This window comes from Leptonychotes weddellii, chromosome 9, assembly GCF_054177405.1.
Source record: "Leptonychotes weddellii isolate Sample4059 chromosome 9, ASM5417740v2, whole genome shotgun sequence".
Lineage (NCBI taxonomy): Eukaryota > Metazoa > Chordata > Mammalia > Carnivora > Phocidae > Leptonychotes > Leptonychotes weddellii.
The window spans coordinates 100,438,052-100,453,553 of record NC_138377.1 but is presented as its reverse complement, the minus strand read 5'-3'; the positions used below and the strand labels follow the sequence as shown (position 1 = coordinate 100,453,553).

Genomic DNA, 15,502 nt, shown 5'->3' with positions numbered 1-15,502 from the left:
TTTTCTCCATATGTCTTGCTATTAGGCACCAGGTGACACTAAACTGCAAAGTATTTTTTTTTAAAACCCCATCATGCTGTTTCAAAGTCAGAGTTGCATCTGCTTCCTGTTCACAGATAGTTTGACTTTGATGACTGACTGTTGGCACAGTGCTCCTCATCCCCTGGCAGCCCCAGAAGTAGTTTGGAAGCCATTCACACTGGCCTTTTCTTGTATTTTGCAAAAAGAAGAAACTAAATTCCAACTAAGTGATGAGGGAGAGCTAAGCAGCTAGCTCAGAATTCTTCCCTTCCTCTGTTGTAGCAGGTACAAGTATTAGACATTAGACACAGGAGCTCTTGTGGCCACCTCTCTTTCTGAAAAGTGTCTTGCTACTTGTACAGTGGGAAGAAGGAGGGAAAAGCCACCAGTGAGCTAGTGCCCCTGGCCAGGAAGAGTTAGTTCTAGCCCCGCATCTGACCTGATTATAATTGAGGGAGCATACTCTATTTAATGGAAAGACCCTTTGGGTTTTCACCTTCTCTTCAAGAACTCAGACTTATAGCCAGTTCTGGCTTAAGGAACTGATTGATTTAGAAAGAGTAAGTAAAAATAGTAAAAACACATTTATGAGGAATTTGGTAATAACACAGGAAATAATAGGACATGAGCCCTGAATCTATATACTTATATGGAAGATAGCAGGTTAGTCATCTGTTCTGTATAGTGCCTTAGAAGATGCTTATGAAGAGGAGAGGCCTTAGGGGAGAGATAGGAGAGGCTGCTGCAGCTGGCACTGTTCAATCAGAGAACCTGCTTCTGGAAAGGGGAAAAGAAAACCTGTCTATGTGAAAATGGGGAATATTAACCCAGCAATTTTCCTTTAATTTAACACTTTTTCCCTTGCACGCTTCCTTCTCCTGCCCCCTGCTCCTTTCCTTATAAAAGCAGAATTACCCAAATGGCCACAGAAATCTGCAGAAGTTTGTAGGCATGGACTGGGCTGGGCATTTGGTACTTGTACTCCAGGAGCTTGACTCAGGTAGACTCAGAGTTAAAAGGTCATGCCTTGGGGCCAGAAGAAGATGAGTCTTTGGGGGTACTACATAACATTTCCCCAGTTTACTTGGAAATAAACTTCCTAACTCAGAAGTATCTGCATGTGGTTAAACCAAACCCTGGCCAGTTCAGTCTCGTCCCAGACTTCCTCAATCAGTTAACCCTAGTTAACTGTTTTAGAGAGCCAAGCTGCTGCTGCTACTTCTAAAAAACACCCTGAATTCACTCTAATTGGATTGTTTTACGGTCTTAGCAAGGACATTTGCCTCCAGGAGGAGGCTGAAGTCCTCTAAGGATGACTTCTTTTTTTTTTTTTTTAATTTGAGACAGAGAGAGAGAGGGCACAAGCGGGGAGGAGGGTCAGAGAGAGAGGGAGAAGCAGACTCTCTGCTGAGCAGGGAGCCTGATGTGGGGCTCGATCCCAGGACCCTGCGATCACGACCTGAGCCGAAGGCAGACGCTTAACCGACTGAGCCACTCAGGCGCTCCTAAGGATGACTTCTTGACAGTACTTTCCCCAGAACTCCTTGAGTAAGGTAAGGCAGACAGAGAAATATGCCCAGTTTTTAGGGTATCTCCCTGGCCATAGCATGTTCTTCTACACATGAGTGATGGTGAGGGTAAGGGTCTCCCATCCACTGTTTCTAAATAGGAGTCAATGGCAGGTAAACATTTTTGGGCTTCTCCTAAATGTTCCTCTCTCCTGGATTTTCATGCGCAGTGCTAAACCACAGAGAGAAAAGCTCCACCTTCATCCTGGTGTAGAATGCAGATGTGGCACCCTGGCCAAGGAGCTTGGTTTAGCACTGGTTTCCATATACAGCAATCATCGGAGGGAGGCTACCCTACCCCATCACCCTCCTATGGTGCAGAATCCTATTTAAACCTATTTAAATTATCCACTTGCTCCCAGCTGACTCTCTCCTGGATCTTTAACACGTAAGGGGAAAAGTGCTTTCCTTTGCCTTCCAAGAATTCTTGGCAGAAAGTCTGCAGGTTGCTCTCATCACCTTCTTGATCTCCCTGAGCTGCAGTGAGCATTTGCATCGTCACAGGTAAGAGTAGCACTTACTTTGGGCTCCTTGTGTTGAGACATCTGGAAGCTCTTGGCCTCATCCTCAGAGTTTACCCTTTCTCAGTGCAGTCTGAGAAGAAGAACCAGAAGGAGAGTCCCACATGGGACAGAAAATAAAATTGGATAATAAAAATTTAGTAAAAACCTAAAAGTGTGTTTGGGTTTTAATGTTGCCTTTATATTTTTAATTTCTGTGGAGTACTGGTTCTCTCTTTTGTTTTTGCTTGGTTTTGATTTTTCCTGGAATTGTGGTGCTTTCTGCTGATGGTGTGTGTGCGCGCCTTCCATTGCAGGGTTTGCAGCCATTCTGCTCGACTTAAGGCCCAGGGATTTGGCTTCTGTCCAGTGTGTTTTGGAAACCATGGGACACCACTGCGCTAACGTGTTTCCATGCATCTGCTTTTGTCTTAGTGGCTGCTATGCCTCCATTATCTGTACGTAGAGACCCTGTTTGGTGTTACCAGTAAGGACCAGTGCTGAATGGAAGATAACCACTATCCCTTTGCCAGAATTGGAAAATAGTGAGAACCCCTTTTAATTGAACAGACTTGAGGATATGCTTTATTTGTCAGTTTTCTTTGATACGAGCTCTACAGTCAGAAATGTTGCATTGATTAGGAGGTCCTTGGGCATTATATTTTTCAAGTGTCCCATGACTTCTCTATTCTGTCCCCCTCCCTGCACAGGGGACAAAGCTTAGCTCCAGTGGAGGGAGAGAGTTCTGTCCTCAAGAGTTAAGAGTCAGCACCGTACTGCATAAAATGGTATCAGTTTGCTGCTACAGAGTTGCCAGGTGCAGGGAAATGGGAAGTTAGTCAAAAATTTCTGAGAAACAATTGGAAAAAGAATAAAAGAGGAAATACCTCTAATTGTGGATGGGAAAAGTTTAGACTTCACCTGAAAATGTCTGACCAAAAGTAGAGTAACAGCTAAGCTTGGGAAAAGGTTAGAAAGAAGTAATGGTAACAACAAGACGACAAACATCTTGACTTTAATATAGTGGTGGAATTTTTTTTAAGGATGAACCTTCCAGGAATGATAGAGTGTGCCTTAAAACATTTCTGCTCAATGTGTTCTAATATTTGAGTCAAGTAGGTTATTTTTGTAGGTTCTAAAATAATGACCCCAGGTTATCTAAGCCCAGGAGAGAACCAGAAGATGAATTATGTAACTTGATGTAGGGCGGAAAGTGACGGGGTGGCGGGGAGGGGGGTTGGAGGTGGGGAAGGGAGGCAGAGCTAGCGAATTCAGTCAGATGTGTGTTCTAGGCCCAGCGTTGCCACTAAGTCATGACTTGCACAAGTCATTTTCCGTTTCTAGCTCTTAAAGAGTGGGATTCACTGAACTCTAAGGGCCTTTTAGCTCTAAAACACTAGGAACACATGATACCAACACATATCGCATTCTAGTTATGTTATCTGCACAGTGGAATGTGTTTTACTTAGCAATTCTGAAAAAGTTTTGTTTTGGGAATAAATACGGGCTGGAGAGAAGAACTGTGATGGTTCCTTAAGAATTTTCCCTTGGCAAAATTTGGAAAATGCAACAGACTACTGGCAGGAAATTTGCTGTTAGGATCGACACTGTCTTTTTCTGCATAATTAATGACCATGGCTGGTTTGCCATAGGTTTATCAGAATTTAATGTGGGAAAAGCCATACATGTATTATCTAATTATAGCTATTACTGTTCCAAGGCTTAGTGACTCCATAGGGAGTTTATTAGTTACATAAATGATATTGCCTTTGTCTTCAGAACTGCAAGGCGGAGCCTGATTTTCTAATTGAAGCTGAATTGGTTGGTGTTCTTAAATCATAAAACTGTGGTGTTCAAAAGTGTAAGTGGATTGTTGCCAGTACAAGTACCTGTAATACTCCCATTCTTTTCACGTCTAGGCCAACTGGTCTTCAGGCTGTTGTCTGCGCTAGTGGTCATTTGCTTATAATCATTGTTTTTCCTTTCTTGACTTCCTCCAAAGTGGTAAAGTGAAATTCCTCATGTGGTCCTGTCTGCCCTCCCTCTTCTTCTAGTCTCCCCATCCTACCCCATCCGATTCTCAGGCCAGGGCTACAGAGAATGGAAGGCTATGGCTCCCTATCACTGTGCACTCTTATTACAGAGCCAAGGATTGTCACCAGTGAAGAGGTCATTCTTCGAGACAGCCCTGTTCTCCCCATTACCCTGCAGTGTAACCTCACCTCCAGCTCTCACACTCTTACATATAGCTACTGGACAAAGAATGGGGTCGAACTGACTGCCACTCGCAAGAATGCCAGCAACATGGAATACAGGTGAGAGGGACTAGCAGCTCCTGGGAAGATGGGAGGGAGCATTGCTGAACTTACTATGGACGTTCATAATCCACAATTCTGTTACATGGGAGACACATAAGATATATATGGTCCTTCTCCGGAGAATCTTATCCGGTATGTCTGGGGTGAGGCCCAGGGATCTATTAAAGATTTCCAGAGGATTCTAATGAACAGCCAGGTTTGAGAGTCATAGATGTTCCCCTCATTATGATAATAGAGATATGGAGGGCATAGGGAGTAGTAATCGTGCTTGTCAGTAGGAAAGTCACAATTAGAATGCAGGTCTCTTGACTTAATCCAGTGGTTTGAGGAATCAGATTGAAATCTGCTTTAGGACTCTTAGAGCAAGAGCACCCTTTAATCTTTCCACTGGGTAGATTTCCTAGTGAGTTACCTTTTAGGAGTAATTAATAGGACCAGAACCTGATCAAGACCCAGTGGATACAGGGCTCTTTAGTGATCTGGATTAAGGATAGTAACCTGGAAACATCATTTGATGAAAGGGGTGTATTTGCTGGCTGAAGCTAACCTGGCACCCAAAGATTTGGTGCTTTTTTGGAATATCTAGAACACATGGCACCTCACCTTTCAGAATTGTTTGTTTGTGGTTGAAAACTAATTTGGAAAAGGATCGGCTGATCCTGTTTGTCAGCTTTGCAGTGCAAAGAAATAATGCACTGGAGTGAGACCAGGAAAACCTGTGTGCCAGTAGTAGCAAGGACATTCTGCCGTATTTTGCAAGATTGAGATCTTTTCATACCCCTTATTAAGGATCCTCATTAAGGATCCTCCCTTTTTCAAGCAAAGAATCTGAAACTCAAAGAGTAATAATTCTTCACTGTTTTCAAGGCCAAATATTGTATCTAGTAAATTTCAGAAGTAAGGCTAGGTCCCAGGTCTTTTGACTTTCTAGAATCTAGGTCTTTTAGTGGCAAGTTAATCTATCTCCACTGTAGTTTCTTCTGATGTTAAATTGGAAACATAACCTCAGCTATATTCTCATAGTTTGGAAAAGGTTAATCACATAGAACTATTGGGTGGAATGAAAGGCATATATTCTTGGGTCTGTTTGTTAGTTTTACAGGTTTATATTTTTATAATAACTCTTTCAAGGTACCAGACATTCAATTGTGTTTCTCCTAGGACTTGTACTATGTCACCTATAGGGCTTTGAACTGTAACTTACTAAATTTGAGCTTGACTTTATAAAATACTGCCTCTTCCTCCTCTTCTTCTTTCTTCTTCTTTTTTTTTTTTTTTGGTCAGCTTATTAGCAGCTCTCTAGGCGTGTTCTGCATTGTCAGAGTTTTTCAGGGAATCTCTGTTCTCCCACATTTTGTGAAAGAACAGCTGATGAGTCCCTTGGGCTACCTATTAAGTCAGCTATGGAGCCAGTCTCAGATCCTGCACCTGCTCGGCTATAGGGGATGTTTTCCATTTGCTTCAGTTGCTTCCCAATAGTTGAAGGGAATGTTATGGGGGAGATTTTGAGCCCATAGGCATGGGCTCAAGCTTGGGAGTCCTCTTTTCAAATCTTTTCAAGGAACTTAAAAGGAGTTAGTCTGAGCCCTAAAGATACAGCTGCTGCCCCTCCTCCGAACTCTGGAACATTTGCTAAGAGCAGCTGACTTGTGTCTGTTTTCCCTGTTGGGACTGTATTGATTTAAGAGCTACTTGTATCCAATTTAGAAGATTTTTGGCTGCTCCTTTTAGAATATTCTGCCGTGGGTATGCTGAGACAGTCCTAGGGATGGGCTGTCTCTTTCCTCATCCATAGTCTGATAACCTGTGTTTCTTTCTTGGGATGAACAGTAAGATGGATAAATATATTGGGCCAGTCAAGGTTAGGGGTTTTTCTCAGACATTAACTAGTGCAGTGGAGATGTGACCATCACAAGTATGTTTTAACCACTGAGCCAAAAGAGGAGAAGCTATATAATGGTTTTCCTCTGATGTGGATTTCTCTCTTTTTGGTAATTACACACCAGCCTGTCTGCATGTGTTTTGGGGTGTGTGTCTAGGCCATAGTGTACTGAGCTGGTGTGAAACTGGTTGTCAGGGGCAAGAAAGCTTGTTTAGGATCACCCTGTGGAATTCAGAGGAGTGCAGTTCTAGCCATGCACATTTCCTACAGTCCTTCTTGTCACTCTGCTTTACTTGATCAGGATCTCTGCACAGCTGTTCACTCTGTTTACATTCATTCAGTCATTTACTCGTTTATTCATTACCCCTGCTATATTCCAGGCCAGGCCACGTGCTGGGTATAGAATTATGCACCAAATAAACAGTGCCTGTCCACATAGAACTTGGTCTTTTGGGAAACTGGACATTCATCAAGCAATCACATAAGTATGTAATTACACGTTGCGATGAATGCTTGTGAAGAATTACAGTGTAGAATAAGCAAGAATGTCAGGGAGGGGGGCTGTCACTTAGATTGAGGGTAGAAAGAAGTGATGTGAGCCAATAGTGATGCAGAAAGAGTTGGGTAAGGGTAATGGGAAGAGCATTCTCTGTAAAGGAATATCTCATGTCAAGGTTTTGAGGAAGGAACAAGTGGGGCACATGGAAAAACTGAGAAGAGCCCAGCAGGGCTAGAAAGTGGCTGAGATGAGGGTAGGAAGCAGATCATGCAGGGCCTTAGAGTTCCAGCTGTATTTAAAAGTTTTGTTTGTTTTTTTTTAAGATTTTATTTATTTGTTAGAGAGCACGCGCACAAGCGGGGAGAGCGGCAGGCAGAGGGAGAAGCAGGCTCCCTGCTGAGCAAGGAGCCTGATGCCAGACTGGATCTCAGGACCCTGGGATCATGAACTGAGCCAAAGGCAGACACTTAACCGACTGAGCCACCCAAGCATCCCTGTACTTAAAAGTCTTAAAAGTTTAGTTGCATCTTTATGGCTGGTGCTCTGATGTCAGAGATTTTTTTCTCTCTCCACTATCTCTTTGGTCCTGTTAGTGAGTAGACTTACTGAAAGGCCTGCTACTGAAATACAGTGTGGGAAGAATAAGACCAAAACAGGGTCTTTAGGGAAGCACAGAAGATTTGCTTTTTTTCCTGCTCTTACTTATTCGACTAGAACCACCAGGTGAGCAAGAAGTTTTTATTGATGGCTCCATCCTCTATATCTAAATATAGTCTGTTTTGTACAGCCCTTTATTTTGATTACTTGTTTAAGGTGAGAGACCATGTATCATTCCATCTTTGTATTCCAGACATCCAGTAAGGAGTGACGCATTAATGTTCTGTAATACATGGAGGGAGGTTTTTGCTTTTAGTTAGGAGGAGGTGAGTTGCATTCAGGGACACAGTTTGGAGAGCAGAGTCCCTGGTTGCCCTTTTGATTCTTTTGTTGTATATTTTGTCGTATGTTTGTTCCCAGCTTCCTCACTTGATTTTTTTTTTTTTCTCATCCCTGCAGGATCAATAAGCCGAGAGCTGAGGACTCAGGCGAATACCACTGTGTATATCACTTTGTCAGTGCTCCTAAAGCAAATGCCACCATTGAAGTGAAAGGTACAACCCAACAGAGGCTGCAGTGTGAGCCTCTCACTCTCCTTCTGAGACACTACCTTGGTCTGGACTCCCAGTCTTCAAGCTGTTCTTATTCCCATTACGGGAGGCCATATAACATTATGGTAGGACCACAGGCTCAGGAGCTCAGCTGCCCAGGTTTAAATCCAAACCCTATCATCTCTTAGCTATGTATGTGACTATGGCAAGTTATTAACTTCTTTGTGCTCCTGTTTCCTCATTTGTAAAACCTACCTCATGGGGATTATAAGGAGGAATAAATAAGTTAATGTGGTAATTCAAACCATAGGAAATTGCTGTTTCTGTGTGGTAAAAATGTTTGAATGTTGGCAGCTTCATATGGTTCAACCTATGTAAATCTCTTAGAACAAATCGTGCCTTACAAATGTTATTAAATAGGTCTCTCCAACGGGCCAGCAGGATTTGGAAAAATACGATGTGCAGGGTGAACATAAACTGTTTGTGGATAGCTCATTGGAATTTTAATAGGAACTGGGTGCATGGCATCTTAAACATGTAGCTGAAAGTTCCTGGAAAGGAAGGGAACTCTAAGAGAATGGACAAGTGATCTCTAAGAGTCAGAGCTACCTAACATCGTGAATCCAGCTTTCCTGTATTATTTCAAAGAAGCAGCTGAGACCCAGAAAAGTGCAGCCACGAGCTCTGGGTCACAGAGTGGTTTGTGGCAGAGCTAGCATTAGAATACAGGTCTTGACGCTCAGTCCCGTGTTTTTCCATTTTATGAAATGTCCAGGGGAAGGTGGGGCTACTGTTTGGGTTAGACTGAAGAGATGAGGGTTTTGTTTTGTTTTGTTTTCCTTCCTTTCTTTTTTTTTCAGTCTTCATTTTGCTTAGGAAGGATACAGACTTGTTCTTTAAATCCATAGGTGATCCTTAGCAGCTGAAAGGATAAATTTAGGAAGTGGGAAGATCCTGTAATAGCAGATATTCAGATCTTTCTTAAAATAATTAGAAGACTAGAAGTTCAGATTAAAGAAAGGCTTAGACAGATTCTAAGTTTCAATTATATGTTGTTATTAAATGAAAGTAGTGTCTTGCTGACACAGCCCTGACTTGGAAGTGGATGTAAGGACAGCCAGTGTCTCCTCCAGCTGCCAGATTGAATTCTAAATGCCTGAAGGGGTTGAGTCACAGTAGCATGGTTACAGTCCACACAGGCTAGAGAACCTGGGATTTGATTCCTTCAGGGCTTTTCTTGGAGAGGTCTGGGTTTATCTCTGTTTTTGAAGGATGACACATTTGTTCAACATGAGGATGAAGGTATGAGAAGTCCTTTTCTCTAAGCCAGCCAAGTGCCTTTCCTTGCCTGGGTGAGCCGGGCTATGTGGGGAGATGTTTTACTCGCCCATCAGATACTGGAGGCCCTGCAGCATTCCAGGCTGAGCCTTTGGCGCCAAGTCCCAAGTGCGGAGGTAACCGGATGGGGGAGGGAGGGAGAGTGGCGTGTGTAGGTAGCTGTCCTCCCCGAGCCTGAAGGGTAATTCTGTGCAGCTGGAAGTCCTGGCTTCACTGTGATCCTGCTGATTTGGCTCTCATGATTTCTAGCAGTCCTGTCAGGAGTGGAGACAGAGGCGGTTTCCCGTTGGGTTGGATGCTCAAGAGGTGGGCTTTAGTGACCCCTGAGGCGTCTTTTCCTCACATTCCCTTTAGCAGATAGGAGGTAGTGGTCTGGAGGGGGCAGAGGATAGGAGGCTGCAGGTGGGAGCATTTTCAGAGGAAGTGAAAACTTTCGTGATAGCTTACTGTGGTGACTGTGTGTGCTGTGCACTGCTGCATTTTCCTGCCCAGCAGCTCTGTGAGGAAGATTGGGCAGCTGGTGATATCCTGCTTTTAAAGGAGTACACCTTAAGAGAATTCTCTCTCATAGAATCCTAAAGCATATTCTGTGATTAGCTTGGACAGTTAGGTTAGTCTCTCAAGAAAATTCACAAGGAATTCCAGTCTCTTTACCCTAACACCTGGATAGAAAACAGCTGAACATTTAGTGTCTTTTAGGTGATAATTAGTTTAGTCTGGTCAAGACTTGAACATTTTTCTGTTTAACTTTAAAAAGATTTGCCATAAGCCCAGGATCATATTCTAAGCTAGGTGGCTGGGCTTGTGAACTGCCTTGTATTGAGAGAGAGCGAGAGAGAAAGAGAGAGCGGGAGAGAGAGATTGATTCCCAAAGCATTTTCATATAAACTCTGGTTTTATTTCCTCAGTGCCTCTATGGTGAGGTAAAAGACTGTTGTCTCTTTATAGCTGGAAAGATTTGACAGATTTGCTGAGTAATACAGGTACAGAGGTAGCTGTACTTGAGAGAGATTCAAGAAACATAAGTGACCTCTGCTGAAAGGAGTCTCTGCGAATCTTCCTTTATGGTTTAACTAAATAGGCATTTCAGGGCAGTATCATTTATACCGTACAGATAGATTTCTTTAGCACCTATTCTGCAGTCCACAGTCCTTTTCTTTCCCATTTGGCTTTTACTGCAGTTCAGCACCTCCTCCCTGGGGTGTTGTTTGGACTGAGCACTGTGGGGAGTGAAGGGCTTAGACTAGACCAGACCTGGGCACTGTAGAGCAGATCACCACATCTTGCTCTGCTTAAGGTGTGCAAGAGGAAAAAAGGCTGGAGGAGTCAGAGGAAGGGGCACGTGTCCAGGAACAGACCTGAGGTGGCAGTGTTTTTCCACCCTAGCCTGTAGATCCCTGTCAAGAAAGGAATTTTGAGGATGGCAATGTCTACATGTAGTAGGGAAGGCCTTGCATCTGAAGTAGGGGGTTTTTTCTTTTACTTTTTTTAAAGGCCAGGAATGTGACACAATGTAAACAGGAAGATACGATTACTGTGTAGGATTACATTTCTTAGGTATCCGGCCGAGATGGACTTAGGTGACCTGAGCAGATGCTGGGGGTGAAAGGTGGAGCAGGGCTGACCAGGGGAGAGGAAACAGCAATGACTAGACCTTAGTGGGACCTCTGCCCATAGCCCAGCCTGTCTGGGGATCCACTTAGATAGCTCTGGGGAGGCATCTCTTTCCCCAGTTTTTTGACTCTTCAGGGGTAGGTCGTCCAGAAACTCCACAGCTTGCTGTAGAGCATTCATGAATAGATAGATACTGGATTTTCTGTTCCTGTAATTCTTTAACCTTTCTAACTCTTACTCCTTTCCTCTTCCCCTTTCTTCCTTTTCTAAAATTAAAAAAAAGGGCGCCTGGGTGGCTCAGTTGGTTAAGCGACTGCCTTCGGCTCAGGTCATGATCCTGGAGTCCCGGGATCGAGTCCTGCATTGGGCTCCCTGCTCGGCAGGGAGTCTGCTTCTCCCTCTGACCCTCCTCCCTCTCATGCTCTCTCTCATTCTCTCTCTCTCAAATAAAAAAAAAAAAAAATCATTAAAAAAAAAAAAAAATTAAAAAAATGTGCTCATAACAAAGCACCTTAAAAATGTCTGTAATTTACAAAAAAGAGAAAATCCCTCTCCTGACTCCCAAACCCTATCCTCATCACTCAGTTATTTTGATTAATCCAAGAAATAAGGAATTAAATTTTAATGTTTTTAGAAAAGGATTTTGGTGGTCACCAAATCCTCTGCAACAAACATGCCACTGCCTCTTGTGAAAGGTACATCCCGACCCAGGAAGTCTGGGTTGAGGGTCTTACTCATTTTATTAGGCTTACCATTATCTATCCCTGGTCACTGGGCATTTCAAGTGAGTTTCAGTCTTTTGGGAGCTACCAGAGCTGAGACTGATCTTGTTTTTCCCTCCATACTTCTCAGCTTTCTTTGTAATTTAATATTATGACTAAATGTTAGGATTTCTATAAGTGACCTTATCCTGCGTCCTTGTTTCCTGCTCTGTAATATGGCCCTTACAAGTGACATGTTAAAGTTCACACTGGCCAAGGTGGACTGTACGGTGATGACAGTACCATTAAGAGTAATAATACACATCTCTTCATTTGTATGGCACTTCTCAGCATGCAGAGCAGTTTCATGGTTATTTATTTATTTGATAGGTAGCTAGTTTGATAGGCAAGGATGCGTAGAGGTTCTGACATCCTTTAGGTCAGAGCTCATGTCAAAGCTGGTTCTGACTCAGAATTGCCCATACTTGAGAAGTCTTTGAAAGCAAAATAATAATACCTTGAAGCTGCTAGAATATTTTGAGCATCAACCTCAGCCCAAATAACCATACCTATTCTTTCTTTTCCTCTCTTCAGGGTGCTACCCTGACCTTCCTTATTAAGAATGGCTAACATTGCACACGAACTGTATGCCAGGCTCTGTGCTAGGTGCATTACTATTCCTGTCCTTCCCTGTAGTCTTCACAACTCTTGGATGGAGATGCCATTATTTTTTCCACTTTCTGGGGAGAACATGGAGGCTCCAGGGAATTAGATGACTGGCCCAGTGTGACAGGTAACCCGTGGAACAAGTGTTCTCACCCAGGCACTCTTGTGCCAGAGTCTCTGCTCTTTTCTTTAAAGATTTTTTTTTTTTAAATTTATTTATTAGAGAGAGAGAGTGAGAGAGAGAGCGCAAGAGGGGGTAGGGTTAGAGGGAGAAGCAGACTCCCCGCCGAGCAGGGAGCCCGATGTGGGACTCGATCCCGGGACTCCGGGATCATGACCTGAGCCAAAGGCAGTCGCTTAACCAACTGAGCCACCCAGGCGCCCTCAGAGCCTCTGCTCTTAAGCACAAAGCCATATTGCTGTGTTCAGCATATAACAGCTGGAAGGTCTTGGACTGAGAGTTAGAAGAAATGGGTTCTAACCCTGCCCTGCCATTAAACTTGCAATGGCCCTAACCATTCGCTCTTTCGCTGTCTTTCCTCAGGCCTGAGCTTCCACAGTTTTCTATGCAGTTGTGATGCATATTGTATATTTTTATTTTTTATGGACTCAGTTCTAGTTCGGTTTATTTTTCCTTCTATATGGTAAAGTACAAAAAGCATGGCCTCTGGAATCAGTCCTGAATTTGGTCTCTAGCTTTACCATTTACTGGCAGTGTAATTTTAGATGTTAAGTAATTTCCAAAATTGAGTTTCCCAGTCTGTGTAAATGGGGTAATGTCTTCTTCATTGGGTAGTTAAATTTCCCCCAAACTTAGTGACTTATCCACAGGTGTGTGATGAAGCGGGATGAGATAGATGGTCTTAGAGTTCCTGTAAGGTTCCAACAGTCCGTAGTTCCCTTATATGGAAGAGGGAGAACCCAAAGGTGAAGTTGGGTTATTGAAGGACATGATCTCTAAGCTTCTTTTCTTCATGGTAGTGGCTGTGTCAGCTTCTCAGCTTTGGAGGTGTCCCCTCAGTGCCCCACATACCTCCACTTACTCATCTCTCTGTCCTAAGGGACAGTCCTCCTTCTACTCCCCTGATCTCAAACACTGGTGCCAGGAAAGGTATGAGAGCAGTGGTTCTCAAACTTGATTTAATGTGTGGGCAATGTGGCCTGGACCTCAGGCTTATGAAGAGCACTCCAGTGATGATAGTGTATAGCCAAGGTTAGAATCACTGTCTTAGAGGAAACTTCAGTTGCCACCCACTCAGTGCTCTCACCCGCAGGAAAGGGAAAAGCCTCATCTGCAGAAGGCAGCAGAAGTCCCAGACTCCTCTAGTCTTCAGATGAATGATGAATATACTGTGTGTGGAGAGGCTTATTGAGCCACAAGCCAGCATCCTTTTTGCTTCCATTGTGACCAATCTCATATTGCTTCTTGGGCTTAGCCCTTGGCTTAATAGTAAATCTTAACTCACTCTCTCTCTCTGCCTTCAGCCAAGCCTCTAAGTTTACCTACAGCAAAGATGAAAAATGAGTTGGGAGGTTATGAATTTGCTTTGAAAAGTGAGCACCAAATAAGCAGTCCATGTAAGAAACCCCATACCATTACCCCGTTCTTAGCTCTGTTGTGTTTAACTTTATTTAATGTCAGCTTCAGCTGAACTCATACCTCCATTGCCTAAGTGGACACTTTCTACAGCCACCAGTGTGACAGAGAAGCTGGATGTTTTGCTTTAAGCGCAGGCTGGGCGGGCAACAGAAGGTACTGAGGAACATGCGTTAGTCCTCAGCCACGGGCCCAGATAACGAAATTGGGTCTGGTGTTGTCGGGTAACTAAGACTCTTTTGGAACCCCTGTGTTGCCATTCATCAGGATACTGGAAGGATATCCGTTAACTGATATCTAATATTAGAGTATGTGGCTGACAAGGCCAGAGAGCAAGTTAATTCCCAAGTGGCTCTGTGATCTCTTTGAAAGGTCTCTCGGTTACCCTCTGCCTCCCTGAGAGGGTGAGGGGAAGTAAGGAGTGTTTGGCTCTGTCAGATGGCTCAGACCTACCTTCAGACCGACTGACCCTGGTTAAGCAGTTCCTTATTAAATGGCAAGCCCATAGAAGGTGGGGCACCTTAATCAATATAAATAGGCCGTTAATCAAAATTTGTATCTGACCTGATTAAACCTTACTAGAGTTACAAACAAAAGTCCTGTTTATATCAGCAAACAGAGAGGGAACACGTTAATCAGCATCTCTTTGATTTCTTAGAACTCATAATGCCAGAGTCTAAGCCTAGCCTTTCCTTTCCCTGGCTAATAGCTCAATTTAAATGTTTATTTTTGACCCTGAGCTCCAGTCATGTGCTAGATTGGTACAGAGATGTAAATTAATCCTCACAAGACCTCTGGAATTATGTGAGTATTAACTCTCATTTTACAAAAGTGAGTACGGAAACTCAAAGGATTTTAAATGACCTGCCTTAGGTTACTCAGTTGGTGAGTCATAGTCTCAATGGAGCCTGAATTTCTCTGACTTAAAGTCCAAAGCTCTTTTTATTTGTGTTATAGTATATGGGGTAGTTAAACTCCGACAGCTAAATCAGTCCACCTCAGGTCTGGAGGTGGTCAGTTCTAGTACCTCTACAAGCAAAGATAACATTTGGGCAGTTTTCTATGCAGTTGTGATGCATATTGTATATTTTTATTTTTTATGGACTCAGTTCTAGTTCAGTTTATTTTTCCTTCTATATGGTAAAGTACAAAAAGCATGGCCTCTGGAATCAGTCCTGAATTTGGTCTCTAGCTTTACCATTTACTGGCAGTGTAATTTTAGATGTTAAGTAATTTCCAAAATTGAGTTTCCCAGTCTATGTAAATGGGGTAATGTCGTCTTCATTGGGTAGTTAAATTTCCCCCAAACTTAGTGACTTAAAACAAAGAAACACTTATCACCTCATAGGTTCTGTGGGTCAGGAATTAGGGAGCTGGTTATTGGGGTGGCTCAGGGTCTGTCAGGCTGCAGTCTTCTGAAAGCTTGACTGGGACTGAAGGATCTGTTTCCTAGAGGGCTCCCTCACAGGGCTGCTGTTGGCAGAAGGCCGTAGTTCCGCACTACGTGGGCCTTTTCCATAGACTGTTTCAGTGTCCTGCTATGACAGCTATAACCTTCCCCAGAATGTGTGACCCGAGAGAGAGCAAGGAGAAAGCCACACGGTCGTTTGTGAACTATCCAAAGTCACATACCTTTACTTCTGCTTTATT

General features: G+C 43.4%; 1 protein-coding gene across 2 annotated transcripts in view; it reads left to right on the top strand.

Moving 5' to 3' along the window:
• NPTN (neuroplastin) overlaps positions 1–15,502 on the top strand; it is a 71,821-nt gene that overhangs the window by 36,848 nt on the left and 19,471 nt on the right. For both annotated transcript variants that reach the window (XM_081831375.1, XM_031036308.2), the window contains exons 3-4: positions 4,233–4,404; positions 7,845–7,939. In XM_081831375.1, the coding sequence (XP_081687501.1) occupies positions 4,233–4,404; positions 7,845–7,939 (267 nt within the window). The remainder of the gene's footprint in view (positions 1–4,232; positions 4,405–7,844; positions 7,940–15,502) is intronic.